The sequence below is a fragment of the Mastacembelus armatus genome, chromosome 3 (genome assembly GCF_900324485.2).
Source record: "Mastacembelus armatus chromosome 3, fMasArm1.2, whole genome shotgun sequence".
Lineage (NCBI taxonomy): Eukaryota > Metazoa > Chordata > Actinopteri > Synbranchiformes > Mastacembelidae > Mastacembelus > Mastacembelus armatus.
In genome coordinates, this window is record NC_046635.1 from 6220981 (window position 1) to 6237733 (window position 16753).

The window sequence follows — 16753 nt, forward strand, 5'->3', positions numbered from 1 at the left end:
TTTCCATCCAGAAGAGGCTGTGCCAGGATGTGTGAAATGAGAACTCTGGATTTGTCAGCACCCTCTGAGGATGTCGGGAAATGCCAGCTGGTGGATGCCCTTTCCTGTTGGCAAATTATCCCTGCTGACCAAAACTGGTTCTAAATGGGACTTTTTCTAACATCATTTAACCTATTCTTGAATTGACTAATGTTTTCTTTGGGACATAAACAGCACCTTAAGCAAATGTGCTATATCCTCCCACACAAATATAAGGTATCACATATTCATTTGCCATCATAATACATCTCCCACACAGAGAGATCAGTTTCTTCTTGGGAGGGACTTTTTTGTCCAGACTTTTGTGATGCAACTGCTCATGGTGGACGCCAGTCCCACCCACACCAACTGTAAAAATGTAATGTAAATGCAACCCCTGTTGCAACATAGTTCTGCAACATGCCTCTAGCCACAAAGTTAGGGAATGTTGTTGGCCACAGGCTCTTGAGACTGCATTATCATGCATTGCTGGTTTAATTTCTATCTCATTTTTGTCTTCATTTGTAGTGTAAGTGTATTCTCAACAGCACTGTAAATTGCTAGAGTGCTTTCAATGTGGGACTCTTCATCATTAATGCCACCCTTAGCTTCTTCAGTCTCTCAGCTGGCTCACGTATACTGGAAACCAAACTATCACTACCTCAAAAGACCAAGTCACCTCCTCCAGTCATTACTACTTCACCAGTGTATTACACTGAATTTGTTTTCATACATCCAGTTACCTGACAGTACAAATAAAGTAGTTCAAATGTCAGTATCAAAGGTGCATTAGCAAATTTCAGCTACCAGAGATTACAGTAAAAGTCAAAACCAGCCCACACCATTTAAGCAGCTATAAACCACTCCTTACCCTTCCCATCATGTCCTATTTCCATGGAACAGATCTGAGGTACAGATACCTGGTTGGGACAAATGTTATAAAAGGCTGTCTCCAGTCCAAACTTGCGTTAGCAGACTAACACACACTGGCTCTACAGCAGCTTTATAGTGACAAGGCTGACAATTTTTCATTTTTTCAAGCACGGGGAGAACATGCAAACTCCACACAGAAAAGGACCCTGTTGGGTTACAAACCAGGAACCTTCTTGCTGTGAGACAACAGTGTTAACCACCAATCCACCATGCTGCCCAACTAGAGTAAAATGTCAGGCAAAATGCCCTTTGAACTGAACTGCCATTTGGTCAAGATGCCCAAACTGAGCTGAAATAGAACATTCTGGTTACCGCTAATTTGACACAAAGTACTAATGTTGCACAAACTTTATGAAAGAAAGTGACTTATATGACCAATATGACCCATACTCAGAATTTGTGCTCTGCATTTTAACCCAATTCCAAAGTGCACACACACAGCAATGAACACACACCAGGAGCAGTGGACAGCCAGTGCTGCAGCGCCCGGGGCGCAGTTGGAGGTCCGGTGCCTTGCTCCAGGGTCTCACCTCAGTCATGGTATTGAAGGTGGACAGAGTGCTGGCTATTCACTCGGTCCCACCGACAATTCTTGCCAGACCTGAGACTCGAACCTGCAGGTTACAAGTCTGACTCTCTATTCATTAGGCCACGACTAATGCTCCCACTTGAATTGCTCCACTTATTTATTTATTGACAAAGGCAAAATCATGACTGAGCCACTGTCGCTAATCTTACCATAAGACAAACCTATTCACTAAAGATACTAACGCATCCAGTTGAATGAAAGCCACATCTGAAACAAATATGAGTCCTTTAGTTAATGCACCTTGAATGGTAATTTTTAGGTAAATGAAGTAGAAAGATGTGCTCAATGTGAAACTGCACCACAAGTGCTAGATAAAGGAGATAAAGTAAGAGACTCCTTTCTTTGTACCCCCATAATGATCTGTCTTGCTGCGACATTTTGATCCAAAACATTCTTCTTTTGCCATTTCAGGTAATGGAAAGTGTATTGGAATCCCATGTCACCGCCAGCACTCAATCAATCTCAATAACTTGTTTTATTCATGCGCCTTATTTTTGTTGTCAGCACTGACAGTGTCACACAATGCAACCAAGGATTTAACACAACCACTCTGACATTGTGGAGTGAAAAATGATCAATTATAATGTCGCCAACTCTCACTTCCCTCTCTCTGTCACTTACCATGCTGATGATAAATGGCTAGATACTAATAAATAATCTCACATTCTGGGCGGTTTATGGAGAAGGACTGCCATTAATTAGAGTGACAGACAAGTGGAATATTTTAAGAAGATAATGAGATAAAGGTTCTGAGTATTTCTCTGCCACTTTTCACCTTTTTCCCTTGTCTTTCTCCAATTATTGGAAGACATTGGGAGGAACACTTCTGAGAAAAGTTTCCTTTTAAAATGGAAGTAGCAAATTATTGAAATACAATGTTGATTTCAACTCCAACACAGTCATTTTTTTCCCACTAACAATAAATTCGTCAGGCATTTTCAGTTTTATCATACAGCCATGATAGCCTACAATTAACCATCCATCTTCTATACCCACTTTTTCCTGAAAGCAAGGGTCACATGGATCTGCTGGAGCCTATCCCAGCTCTCTCTTGGGTGAAAGGCAGGGGTACACCCTGGACAGGTCACCAGTCCATCACAGGGCCACATAGAGACACACAAAGACAGACAACCTCACACACTCACTCCTACGGGCAATTTAGATTCACCAATCAACCTAACATGTTTTTGGATTGTGGGAGGAAACTGAGAGTAAACACACGCAAGCACAGGGAGAACATGCAAACTCCACACAGAAAGGGCGAACCCACGACCTTCTTGCTGTGAGGCAACAGTGCTAACCACTCAGCCACCATGCTGCCCCCTACAATTAACCATCATATAAAATAAATAATGCAATTGCCATTGCACTTGCCACAGTAAGAAAGTGGTGTAGACCAGCTGGTTCAATATGCCCTGCAATTGATAGTAGTAGTAGCCTGTAGTGATGGTTTAAATCTTGAAGACAGGAAGTACTTTGTGGCCTTGACATGCAGGGTCCCCCAGGGGTCCATCTTGGGATCCCTTTTGTTCAGTCTTTACATGTTACCATAGTTGGTGGTAGGACACCAGATGACACTCAAATTTAGATGTCACTCACAGCAGGTAAATATGAACCAGTCGATTCACTATGTTATTGCATTCAACAGATCACTGTGTGGATGCAGAACATCTTTCTCCAAATAAACACAGACAAGATTGAAATAATTATCTTTGGGCCACAGAAACATGAGAAAAGTGAGAGAAAGTGTCAGCAGTCACATTGAGTCTCTTTCTCTAAAATCTAAAAATCAGGTTAGGAATCTAGGGGTAATCATGAACTCAGACTTCAACTTTAAGAGCCACATTTAATCAATTAAATCATCAGCATTTTACCACCTCAAAAACATTGCCAGAATCAAAGGGATCAAGTCTAAACCAGACTTGGAGAGACTCATCCATGCATTTATCTCCAGCAGGTTAGATTACTGTAAGGCGGCTGCAGCCCATTCAGAAAGCTGCTGCTCGGGTCCTGACTCAAACCAGCAAGTACAACCACATTACTCCTGTTCTCAGATCTCTGCACTGGCTTCCTATTGCTCAGAGAATAGACTTTAAAGCAGCACTGCATGTGTATAAGTCTCTTCTTGGCTCAGCACCACAGTACATCTCTGACATGTTGGTGCAATATAAACCATCTCAAACTCTGAGAACATCAGGGACAGGTCTTCTGCTCATGCCCAGAGTCAGGACTAAACAGGGAGAAACAGCTTTTCAGTTTTATGCAGCTACAATCTGGAATAGTCTTCCTGATGAAGTTAGACAAGCCTCAACGCAGCTCTGCATATGACAACTGAAAGTGTTTTATTTGCACTCAGTAATATTTAAAATCTTTATTTCACTGTTTTATTTTAATTTTTGCCTATGCACTTTTAACTTATCTTTCATTTTTGTAAAGCACGTTGAATTTTTCTGTGTATGAATTGTGCTATACAATTAAACTTGCCTTACCGTTCCTAGTCGCTGGCTTGAGGAACTATTTAAAGTTATCGTCCAAGTTAGAGCAGGAAACCTAAATGGATAAGCCCTAACCATTTTAGCCTTTATTTCAGTGAATCCATTCAAAGCAGCACAACACTATTTACCCCATCACACACACACACCAGATATTACTTCATGACAGACCCAGCATTGCACGTGGGCCTCTTCTGCTCCCTGACAATGGTAAGCAATTTCTTATATACCTAGTGAATATCATTGTAACATCACACTAAACGGTCCTTATTTTTATGGCAGTTTGATTTCATTGTGCTTTTAGATTAAAATCTAAATGGCCCCCTAAAAAATTGCATAAATAAGCATTTGACTTTATAACTACCATACCACTTCAGGAGTTTTAGCCAATCTTAGCTAAGGAGGCTTTAGCTTAAAAATATATTTTTAACCTTGGTTGTGTGTTAACATAGATCCAAAAGGTTAGTGCACAATGTTAGCTAAAAGCTAACTTTACCCACTAACCTATCTAACTGCCAGCACAGGTACAGATCAAATGTGCGAATAGGGTCATCTGTTGCACAATATCAGTGTTACAAAGTACAATAATAAACTCCTTTAATATTACTGCTAATATGGATAAGAGAAATGTGTATTTCTATGCTTCTATATTTTCATCATGATATCATCCAAATGATCAGAGGGAGGATGTAGCTGTTGCGCACAATGCCAGCCGGCAACATGCCCGACTGGTACTTTTGGACATTTCTGGTATGTAGATAATGTCTGTATTTGCATTTTCACAAGGAGGAATATGTTGACACATAACCATATATTCTACCCTGAAAAGGCAAACAGCTTTCTTATATCATACAATATGATACTGTAACAAAATCTAATGTTTGTGAAAAGATTAAATATTCACTATTAGTTTGAAATCCACAGAGAGGCATTGAGCACCTTTACAGTCAATTTACGGAGATCATAGTCTTATAAAAACAGACTGTTATATGCTCATTTTCACATTGGGGGGTTGCCTGATGATATTTTCACTGTGTAGGGTACGATAAGAAATGGCACATTAAATGCTCTGCCATTTTTGCTGTAGCTTCAAAGTAAGGACTGCAGACTTAGTGGGTTTGTGTATGTTTTTAAATGACAAGAGGCGTCATATTGCATTGGTGCTTGTTTGGCAACCAGTTAATCATGTTCATATTTAAGAACTACTGTATGTTGCTAATTACATGAAATCTTTTCTTTGTCCTTTGACAGACTACACCAGAAAACTGGTTTGCAGGAAGATGAAGAGAGAAAGGAAGTAATGTTAATGAGGAAAATCTCTGTTACTGTCAAAGATAAAATGTTTTCAGTTGCTGAGGTACTAGTTTTTCTGTTTGACAATTTATTCTCTGAGTGCACTAAAAACATTTTTATTCATTCTTACATTAAAAGGTGTGACTTTTTTTTTGTTTTTTTTTATTATTATTGTAATCAATGTATCTTTTATACTGTATTTTGTTTCTATGAGTAACCATAAATTATTTAAGGACTGTGTACACACTAAATCTAAAGCCCTTTTAAGGGTGGGATTTACTGTTATATTTCAGCTACTTGTTAATGTTCACCCATGATAATATTCCTGTCAAGGATGGTTTTTGTCTCATTTTTTATTAATATTTTCTTCAATATTATTAGTTTTTCATAGGAGACAATTGTTGTACTTGTTATCATCGAGTCAATACTGAAAGAGAGACAGCCTGAAAACTGACAGTATCAATAAAAAGTCCCCACCTGTATAGCATATTTTAGCTAAATAAAGCTGCATGCATTTAACACATTGGTAGCCAAGCTATAAACAGCTAAATACCAATACCTGAAAATAAGTGCAAGTGAGTTGACTATCTTTAAGAAGCGGAAAACTGTCTTAAGTAAGCAAGTTTGGCTAACAGCATGGGCTTTGCTGATAAAGAAGCACAAGTTGGATGCATTATAGTGCTGCTGCCCAGATAACCCATTCCCTCTTTTCTCTCTGCTTCTGCTCTGTGTTGTTGTTGGTCATCTGGAAGTCGTGTTAAAGACAGTGATTTATGCCTGGGGCTTCATGCAGCATAGCCTCATTACACACAGCCATTTTGAGAATCAGCAGATAATTACAGTATACATCATAGACCTCATGGGGCCCAGCAGATTCAGCCCATTCCACTGGCCTTCCATTTAGGCCATAGGACCTTAGGAATGGAAAACTGAATTCTAACCTCATTTGGAATATTATTTGCTCTTCATTTTATAAGAATTATTGTTGAAAATTCATTGAGAATGTTAAATTGTTATTTTTAATTGCAATAGTGTGAATAGTCATTACAGTTAATATAGTTTTTGCCAGTGGCGTTCCTTTAGTCAGTTAAGACAGTATAGAATCAAGCTCTTGAGGGGAGTAAAATAGGTTTAACAAAAGTGATAAGTTACATCTTTTTAAATACTTCATGTTGTTAAATTTTCTTTGCACTGGAGTAAAACATATTGGAGTGTGTGAGCTCTTTAAAGTAATGAATCTTTTTTTCCATAGCTGGTTGTTTGAATATCAAACAAGCTAAACAAGCAATTCTAACAACTTTCTTCTCAATCTTCCATGAAGGGAACATTAACACGTGCCAGAACTGAACTGAACCCTGAATATCTGGACCTTCGTCCGCGAGCCGAGCTGAACCCTGAATATTGGACCCCTTGCACCCCTTTAGTGAGTACTGATGGTCCCATTTCTCACTGAATAGCCTCCACAGATTCACCTAATGCAAGTCATTACTTTTAATAACCTTAAATTATGTTTTACGTCAGCATTCCATGTAATGGCATGTTAAGCTCAGTTATACTCAGTGCAATCTTCTCATCCATGACTCCATCCAAGCTTAGGCATGCTCTCTATGTGAGACACTGCACTGAAATAGACTCTACTTTCTTCATATTTTTTCCTTGTTCTCTATATGTAAGTACTTTTGCCTCTTAGTTACTGTGACATATTGTACTTACAACATCATTAAATTCAGGGCCTAATGTGAAGCTAATATTCATGCCATTTTTACGTGAGTAATAAGTGTTTGTCTCATTACCTTCATGCTTAGAAAACACAGTGCTTGATAGTCATCTGGGGGTTGGAGGAGGTTTGCTTGTGTTGCTGTGCTTGCACTGGGAATCTTAATGATGTCAGTTTTTCTTACTCTGTTATCAACTACAGTATATCAACATGGGGAAGGTTTCTTGTAAACTAGGAGACTCACCATATTCTGCCTCTATTGTAAACCACAGTGGCACAGTTTGTTTTATTTTGTGATGCAGGAATAATCTGTGATCGGTAAATTCCCTACTCATTATTGAGTATTACACATTGTCGAGATCGGAGATTTTTCTGTAGAAGCCGCTCTTCGTATCTTTTTTTTCTATTTGTCTGTTTGTCTTTTTACTTCTGTCTATCCGTTCTTCATGATCTCTGCCCTGTGTGCAGGGAAAACATTAACAGTGAGGTTTCTCTGACTGAGTTCAAGGTATTTGCTCAGGCATTAGTGGATCCATAGGGAGTTATTGATTTGAATAAGTTTGTTGTCAGTATAGCCCCCCTCTCTGTCAGACAGATATGTTGCTTCCCAAATGCTGTTGTGTGAACTCCAGCTGAATGACTGTAGTATATAGAATAGAACAGAGGGCAAATATGTCAAATTGCTCTAGTTAGCTTTAGCTTAAAAATGTAAATACTTGCATATATATGCAAATATAACTTACAAAGGACTCAGTGTAGTTCGTATTTCACTGTGAACATATTACAATATCTGTATACTTTTTATAATACCAAAAGAAAAAGACTTTTTATAACAGTAGTCTCACTTTTTCTACATTAAACACTTTCCATCTGCAGTGCACCCTAATAAAACAGAGGTACAGTAAACCTACAGTGTAAACACAGCGAAGTGATGTCCCTCCGATCCAAACTACCTTGGGCTGTGAGCATATCTTCACATTCTACTAGCTTGTTTTTACATCATTCTTGTGTGGGCAGTTGAAGCAGAGTGAAACAAAGGCTTCAGTGCACATAAGGGAGTAGAAAGCTATTAGAAACTTTTTTTTATGTATTTACTGGGTAGGCAGTTTTCTTTAAAATGAATGGACCACATGTTTGGATACCTTATCTCTTGTTTAATACATTTGTGGCTGTGAGCACAAAGAGCCTTTTGACTTCAGTGTGCCATCTCCTGCACATTCATACAATCACACAGCAAAATCTCCCGTGTTAAATCAGCACTAAAGAGTGTTTATATGTGAACAGTAGACACATATAAAGTCTTTTTAGTGTTAAATTCACACTCTCAGAGTTGATTTATTACTGGCTATTTTGCTGTGCCCGTATGCTCACCTCAGATCATGTTAAATCTACAGTTTAAGGTGCATCAGACAGAGTGAAAGGAAGCACTGCAAAATCACTCCATAATGTTCTACCATCAGTCTGACCTACACTAGACACGAGAAACTTAATTGCCAAAACTCCCCTTTACTCTCTTTCTATTTCTTTTATTCTTTTTTCAGTGTGCACAGTGTTTGTTGTTTCTTGTTGCTATGCTTTTCTCTCTCCTCTATCTATTCACCCCAACCCATTGATGCAAATGACCGCCCAAACTGAGCCCGGTTCTGCTGGAGGTTTCTTCTTCTTCTTTTTTTTTCTCTCCACAGTCACCAAATATTTGCTATAAGGAATTTGTTGAGTTTCTGAATGGAAAAACAAACAATAATAAATAAAACTGATTCTTATATAATACATTGCAGACCTTATGAAGGAAATACGGATGCAATAACTCAATGTGTGAATATCTAAGAAGATATATCTTATATATCTTTTAATGTCCACAAAACTTCTTGCAGACAATGTTCTTGGATTTGCATGATTTCATCAAATAGAAACTCCACTGGTCATTTCAATGGAAATAGCCCTTTGTTTAAAGTTTATGAATTAATCTCATGAGCACCAGTTCAGTGGCAATGCAGCAGCTTGTCATTTGTACTGCAGCTTGTTTTATTAGATCAGAATTCAAGTTTCATTAACAAATGTTACTTTCTGCTTTGCTTTGAGACAGCTATCTTTTATCAGCCTGAGACATACACCCTAAACAAATGGCTGAGGGATTTCTAATATGATATATGGGACAGTCTATGTTTTATGTTTCCCTAAAGCTTTCAAAGTCAATATTTGGACTTAGGCCTGATTTAATGAACAGAAATTCTCAGTGATCTTTCCCAAGATATATTCAATCGGAGATCACTGTGGCTTTGTTAAAGAAGTGGGCTGTTTGTGTATTGGGCCTTGCCAAACTAAAGACGCTCTAAAACAAACACACGAATCTGTGCGTGCACACACACACACTGAAAAGCATACACACTCACACACTATTGCCACAGAGGAGGCCTCTTCTTCCAACCCAAGAGGGAATGATGACTCTCATTATCGCCTCAAAGCAAGATGGCCACAATGCCCCTACTCAGCAGCCCTATTAAGTTACTAGACAGCTTTATTGTATTGGTGTTCGATAATTTCCTTTCCTCTGTCATTCTGAGTGCATCAGGGAGTTGTTGCATGGTGAGGGAAAGGTTGGGAAAATGGCAAGAGCTAACGTGAAAAGGCGCAGCTGACTAAAATTATTCCCGTCTATAATTGGTGAATATTTGGGCTTACTGTTGAGTAGCCCTTCTCATCATTAACCATTTTTTCCACAGCAAAAAGCTTTTGGATATGAATGGAGGATTGAGTTTTTTATGTAAAGTTGTCAAACCACACACACTAACAAATTGCATCATCCACAGTAGTTGTTTTGCAGCAGGATAAGTACATTAACAACTTGAAAAAGTCACCCTGTAGACTTATGCCTCATTGATTTATTGGGAGTTTTCACCCTGTGGTCCCAAGACTCATAAGGATCAGTATATTTACTGCCATGCAGATCTATTGCAACTGTCTGGATTGCTGGAGTTTCTAAATGTATTAAAATATTGGCATGGGGGAATCCAAAACTGTGCTGTATGCCCACAAGGATTTTCCACATCTCAGTAAAATGAACTGTGATACATAACATCTTTTTATTATTTCCAATATCAAATATGATGATATAACTAAGAGAGATATTCATTTAACTGTTTACCTTTGAGTTTCATGAGGGTGAGGTGCACATTGAACATGCCCTATTCTAGCTTTATAGCGTCCTGGAAGTAATTGAATTGTGCACATTCTTTGTTTCAGGATTCTGTTTAATCAGTACCATGTTAGAGTGAAAATGTAGTCTAATAACAATTGCTAAGGCTCAGGACTACAAAGCATTAGTGTGAGCTTGAAGAAACGTTTAAACCAAGTTAGAGTTAATGTTAGGTGAGTGTTAGGTAGCTGAGAAAGGAGAACAACTGTCTAAGACAGTTAAGAAAGAGTATGTTTTAAGTTAATATACTGTTGCTCTGTTGAAGATAAAACAGAATGTATGAGCTTGAATATATTTAAGCAATGCTTTGATCGGCCTTGGAAAACAAAATGACACATAATCACTGACCCCCAGTGTTCATATAAGACAGATTTGCAAACTTCCACTGTACCAAGGTGACATAAGGCTTGCTGTCAAAAACAATCCTTGTAGGTACCACTGTGGAGGCTAAAAATGAGCCAGTGACAATTACAGTTATGAGGTTTACACATAGGGTTAACGTATTATTCTCTGAAATGTTCTTATTGACCAAGCTGGAAAATCGCATTAGCAAATGCTACAGACACTTGCAGTTATTAATCTTGACAATATTTGGACCATTGAAAGAGACTGTGATGGAGTGCTAAATCATATTTGGGTATGAGCTGAGATGAGAGAGCAGACTTCAGTGGGTTTGGAAATGCAATAGCCAGCAATACTACAGTAGCACCATGCTTAAAATGTTTCCCATGATACAATTTGTAAACTACACAGTAGTAAATGAGCTACAACTGTTTCTTCCTCTTTTATGGTAAATTGTCAGTTTTTGAAAGGTCATAGCTTCTCCGCTGCTATTTTTGACAAAGATAAAGAACTACAAACGTGTTAACCAAATGTGGGCGTTAGCAGTAAATATAAAGCACATTAACTATTGTACATTGTGACAATCTGAGATACTAGTATGATGGTGTAAGTTTAAATCATGTTCAAGTGTTGTTTTAATTAAGTCAAATTTTTAAATGCTAATAGGCCACATTTGCTACATCACTCATCTCAGTTTTGCCACCATACATACAACTGTGCTGATTGTCCATGGTGTTCCTGTATTACACAGTTTTAGTTGACAAGTTGGAGTGTTTTAATATATTTAAAGGTAGGCAGGACTTTGGATGTAAATCTATTGCAACCATGCAGAAGTAGTAAAGACATATTGTTTTTATTATACTGTAATACTATGTGTACAGTACATACTAGATAGAGGTCATATTTTTGTGAATTTACTATTTTCTATCATTTAAAGTAAAATGATTTTGAAAGAAATTCAAGTAAACAGATTATTGTCTGTTATATTTCTGTTTAATATATTGGCTCTTTCAAAAAAATGTTTCTTTTGATATTTTTTATAGCACAGTATGCAACAAGCTTTGCTTAAGATTCTGAGCTTCCTGGTGATTAAGACCATTCCAGTTTAAAGCATGGTATCCTTTGTGTAGAAATGTTATTTTCATAACAGTTTTTTGTTAAGCCGCTACATGTGGTTTGTTGACAGTAAAAACTTTAAGGTGAGATTCAACAATGATCCTAAGAGAGGTGCAGTTGTCATTGTAAGTGTTTGCCTCAGACTATGTCTCAATCAGGTATAGCAGAGAAATACTCCATGGACTGCAGAGAGGAAAAATGTGATAAAAGCAGAGAGAAGAGGAAAAGCCCAGGGCAATATTACTTTATATGAAACCAGTTCTGCTCTATTTTAAAATTCCAAATGATATTGCCTCTATACATTACTATGCTTTAGTCAGCCTTCGTACTCAATCACTAATGCTCTATTCATGATGGGAAACACTATAGCAATTTCATGTTATGGCAAAAGCTGGCTAAAAGAGCTGGAATTATGACAATAATTCTTTCCCTGTGTAACCTTAATTTGTTTATATTCAGGAATTACTAAATAAAAAGTGCCTCAAACATTAGTAGCATTTTAGTAGTTTTTCCCTTTTTCCAGCAATGTAAACATGCCTTAACATAACTTATTATATATGCTCCTAAATGTAAACATATTACAAGGATAAATACAGTTGTCCAGCACATACTGAGCAATGAATGAAACCGTATATACACCCTATTCATACACATTCCTGCTTGTGACAGATGCATACATTATGAAGGTTACTGGAGAAGTATCCACAGTGATCAGCCCATGTATTCTTGCATTGTGTGTCGTCATCTATATATATTGGAAAAAAGACAAGTGACAGGTAAGTATGTGCCACTGCTTCAACCCATAATTCTAGGTGTGAACTCCACTGAAAACCTGTTCAGTCCTTGTCTTCAGGCCTTTTCTTTAAAATCATATTGCACTTGTCAAATTAGACAGCAGAATATGTGGTGAATAACATGAACCTGTGCAGACTAAGCATTACTATAACAAATAGTGTATTTTTAATGGATGCTATTTAAACAATGACAACATTAAACATATTAATATTGTATCCTTTCTCCCCAAAGTGGAAATCCAGCTACCTGCCTAAAGGTTGTAGTGAAGTCAGGAGTAATAGCAATGACCTGGATTAAGCTGCAGTAGCTTTGTATGACACACTACTTAGTCTTCTTACTGTTCGACTTTCTCTGAAGGTCAGTTTGGCCATTAGCTGGATCAGCCTAACACTGCATGCCCCACCTCTCCACTCCAATTCTTCTCATCTCCCCTCTCCTCTCTTCTCCTCTCGTCTACATGGTCTGAAAAGATGTGCTGGGGCTAAATTTATCTTCACAGAAACCGAAGCTAAGACGTTAAAAGAGAACTCCTGCCAGCTTGGTAACTGACTGCTGATCACGATCAACTTCACCTTTCTGAGGCGTCTGTGAAAATAACATGCACCCATTTCTCCCCTGTCCTTCTCTCCATCCTTCTTTCTTTTTATCCTCCTCCTCAACTTGGTCCTCCCATTCCCTGTTTTATTAACAACAGTGCTGGTGGCTTGTGATAACTGGTCACTCCTCCAGGCGTTGAAAGGCAAGGACACTCTATTATCCTAGCTAGATGGATGGGTTGAAATATTGCCTGCAAGTAGTAGAGCTTGCCAAATTCTCCAGTCTTAAAACCCCTTTGTCTCTGACAAGGAGGAACATTAGTGAGAGGGCCAGGTTCTTGGATAGGGATATGCTTCTTTGAACACAACATGGAGAAAGTGAGGCAGACACAGAAGTGCATATGTGTAGAAAGGAATCCAGAAACTGTATTTGTTTAGTCTCTCTGTATAAAGAAAATGTATGAAAAACATCCATTGCTAGAATCTCCTATATGCATGTGTTTGTGTTTAACGAAGAGAAAGTGAGAAAAATAAAATACTTTGTATACATTAAAAAATGATTAACAGGTGTAGGTAGACAGCTGGTCAGCCAGACAGCAGGGTCACATATTAATTAGTGTCCTAATTATCAGTGACCTTTACCTCATAGCAGTTCCAGACTTCTTGTACCCTCTGTGTCTCTGCCAATTCATTTAGAAATATGTAACCATTTGCAATTGGCAAGCATCAGTATTTCATGCATCTTAAAATAAGCTTTGAGAAACAACAGCTGTCTTTTAGCATATCCGTGCTTCTCTACATTTTAACGCATAATAAGGTAACAAAAAAATGCTATTTAGTTCTAGTGCTCACATGTGGTCACTTAGTGATGTTTCCAAAGTAGTAAGATGCATATTTCTTTCAGATTGTATCAAATTCCAATATAGTACAGTTTTCAACATAGTGAACACATTAACAAAAGACAGATGTAAGAACCAAACCAAATCAATACATTTAACAAACATCTTATGGAACATAACTCATATGCTTTTCTAGCTGACAAGTCAACTGAAGTCTACATTTCAAAATATATATTCCATTATTTCCGGTGTTATCATTGATAACACTTTCTCAATATTGAAAACACGATGTCTTGCTCCTTATCACCTGCACTTCACAGCTCTTTGCCAAAAGGCTTTCCTCATTCTGTTTGCAGCAGACAGTTGAATCATCTATTTTGTTTATAGATCAAGTGATTCCTAAAAAGCAAAACACCATGTCATGTGATATTTGGGCTGTTAAGGGCTGTTAATAAACAGTATTTACTTGGAAACAGAAGCATTGGCCAGTTGTTTAAACAGGATCAAACACTTTATTTAGGTTCAGGAGCAAAATGAACTGTACTGTAGTGTGATGATTTGGTCAGGGTTTAAATGACCATACAAAACCTCAGTCTGTGACACAAGGGTTTATACTTTCTCTTATCAAAAGTTAATTAATTAATAATAATAATATATATTAATAAATCAGTTTCAAATATGTTAGACTTTCCAGAGCCACTTCAATAATGACTCAAGATGTGCAATGTTATCATTTCCTTTAACAACTATGACTATTTAAATAAACAACTTAAAGATAAGGTTTTTGAACCAGTCTGAGTATGTCATCCATTTACAGGAAAAACACATGTCAAATCAAACCCTGTGAATAAATACAACTCCCTTTCATCTAGGTGGCAATGAGAGAATAGCACTGGGCACAAAAGGCTCATAGCCACACAACATGAACACTTATTCAGAAGTATAAAATGTGTACTAATGCATTATTTACTATACTGTTGTGGAAGAAAACGAAGAATTTACTGAAATTAGGCTTTACTGGTCCCCAGTCGTCCTCCCCTTTAAGCACAAGATTCACATAAAATGTCCATCTGGCATCTCTCACAGTAATGTTCAGCTATGAAGTTTATCACTGCCTCAAGGACTTCTTTTTACACGGCATGCTCATCGTCCATGCTTTTTTAATTGAATTAAGGAGCACTCAGTGTGGCATCTCTGTTATTGTTATCTTGTAGGTGTACAGGGCTATTAAAGAGGAAAGCATGTTAAGTCATTTGTTATCCTTGGCATTCTAATAAACATGTTGGCTTTGGGCAAGGCCTGTAGGTAGTCTGTGCAGTTCAGATTGATACTCCTGCCATATCTAGAGCTATACACCTCATTATCCTAAGAGGATGCTTAAAAGGAGATGAACCTGGGAGAGAGTGTGAAAGACAGTGTGAAAGTGGAAAGCTGTTTTTTTTTTTTTTTTTTTTTTTTTCAGGAATACATTTCAAAATTTCAGACCATGTATGTGAATATGAGATGTGCTGTCAAAATGTCACAAAAACATTCAGGGAAAGGTATCTGTAAATTATTTCATTTTGCCTCTAGGTATAAAACATTGGGTGTGTAAAATAATCAGCAAATGCGTATAGAAACACAGAAAACAAAGCCATTTGACCTTATTGCCCCAATTATTCCTGACTGAGATCTACACTTATTTTGGTAACTTTTTTTTTCAGCACAAGCACTGGTTCTTGACACATATAACCCCATGGGTTTTCTGTCAGGGAAGGCTTGATTTTACTAATTGGTACCAAAGCTGTTAATTGGAGCTGTGGAAACGAAATGGAGAATTGGAGGGCATGCTCTTGGGACATCTGTGTGTTCAACCTAATTTTCCATCCTTAATCATTGTTTTTTTTTTTTTAACTGCAGAGGGCATCAGTTTGTTGCCACAACAAAATACCCAGTAGAGAAATATAATTTGAAAATAACCATATCACATGCAGCAACTCACATATTTTGAGTTTTAGTGCAAAGTGCAATAAAACAATGCTTTTTAAACAGTTACAGTAAGGATGCACCCACTCATTCTTTTCTCCCATGATACTGCCCAACAGTTCCTTCAACCTAAATAACAAGTACTTTCTGGTCCCTACCTTTGAGTACAATAATATGGCCCCTTTGACATGGCTCATCCATTGGACCTTTGTCACCATGGAAACCAGTATTAATTTTGTCAACAAAAACTATATAAAAAAAAATATTTGTTGACAACTTGTATTTCATGATGAAAATACACGGATGCTGTGGAATCACACAATGTAGCTCCTGACAAGTAAAAGTTTCTTCCTCTAGCCAAAATGTCTCTTCAGTAATATTCTGTCACTGTCATCTGATATTACCGCTTCTTAGAAGAAATGAATTCATGAACTAAATTATTTAAAATCTATAATCCATTGAGAATTATAGAAAAGGATGCACAAATAGCTCAAAAAAACTTGAAAAATGCAGGCAGCATGCCAATATTTATGAAAAGGTAAGCCTGCATTTATGAAAAGGTAAGGACATTTTTCATTAAGTGCGTGGCTGAAGATGTAACGTTACAGTTACTTTCATTTGAATATCTTTCATGTTGCTATGAAAAGAAACGAGTTCTGGGATTAATATGAGCAGTCAGCTATCTAAATCTTCCTTTAGATGTTTGCTACAGAAATATCACTGTATTAATGTTATCCTACAATTTAGCTTCTCTCAAGTGAACCTAATTTTCATCCAAATGTAAGTGAATCCATCATTCACACAGGGACACTGTATGTAAACAGTCTTTTTCACGGACCTCATGATGGGCGAGAACATCACCAGTAACCATGGTAACTGTTGCCTCAAAATACTTAGAGGACATAAACATTAAAAATACAGG

General features: G+C 37.5%; 1 protein-coding gene across 1 annotated transcript in view; it reads left to right on the forward strand.

The window, feature by feature from the left end:
• Window positions 1-16753, forward strand: part of pcdh9 (protocadherin 9) — a 188501-nt gene that overhangs the window by 45050 nt on the left and 126698 nt on the right. Inside the window, exon 3 of the mRNA XM_026319606.1 lies at window positions 6647-6748. Within this exon, the coding sequence (XP_026175391.1) occupies window positions 6647-6748 (102 nt within the window). The remainder of the gene's footprint in view (window positions 1-6646; window positions 6749-16753) is intronic.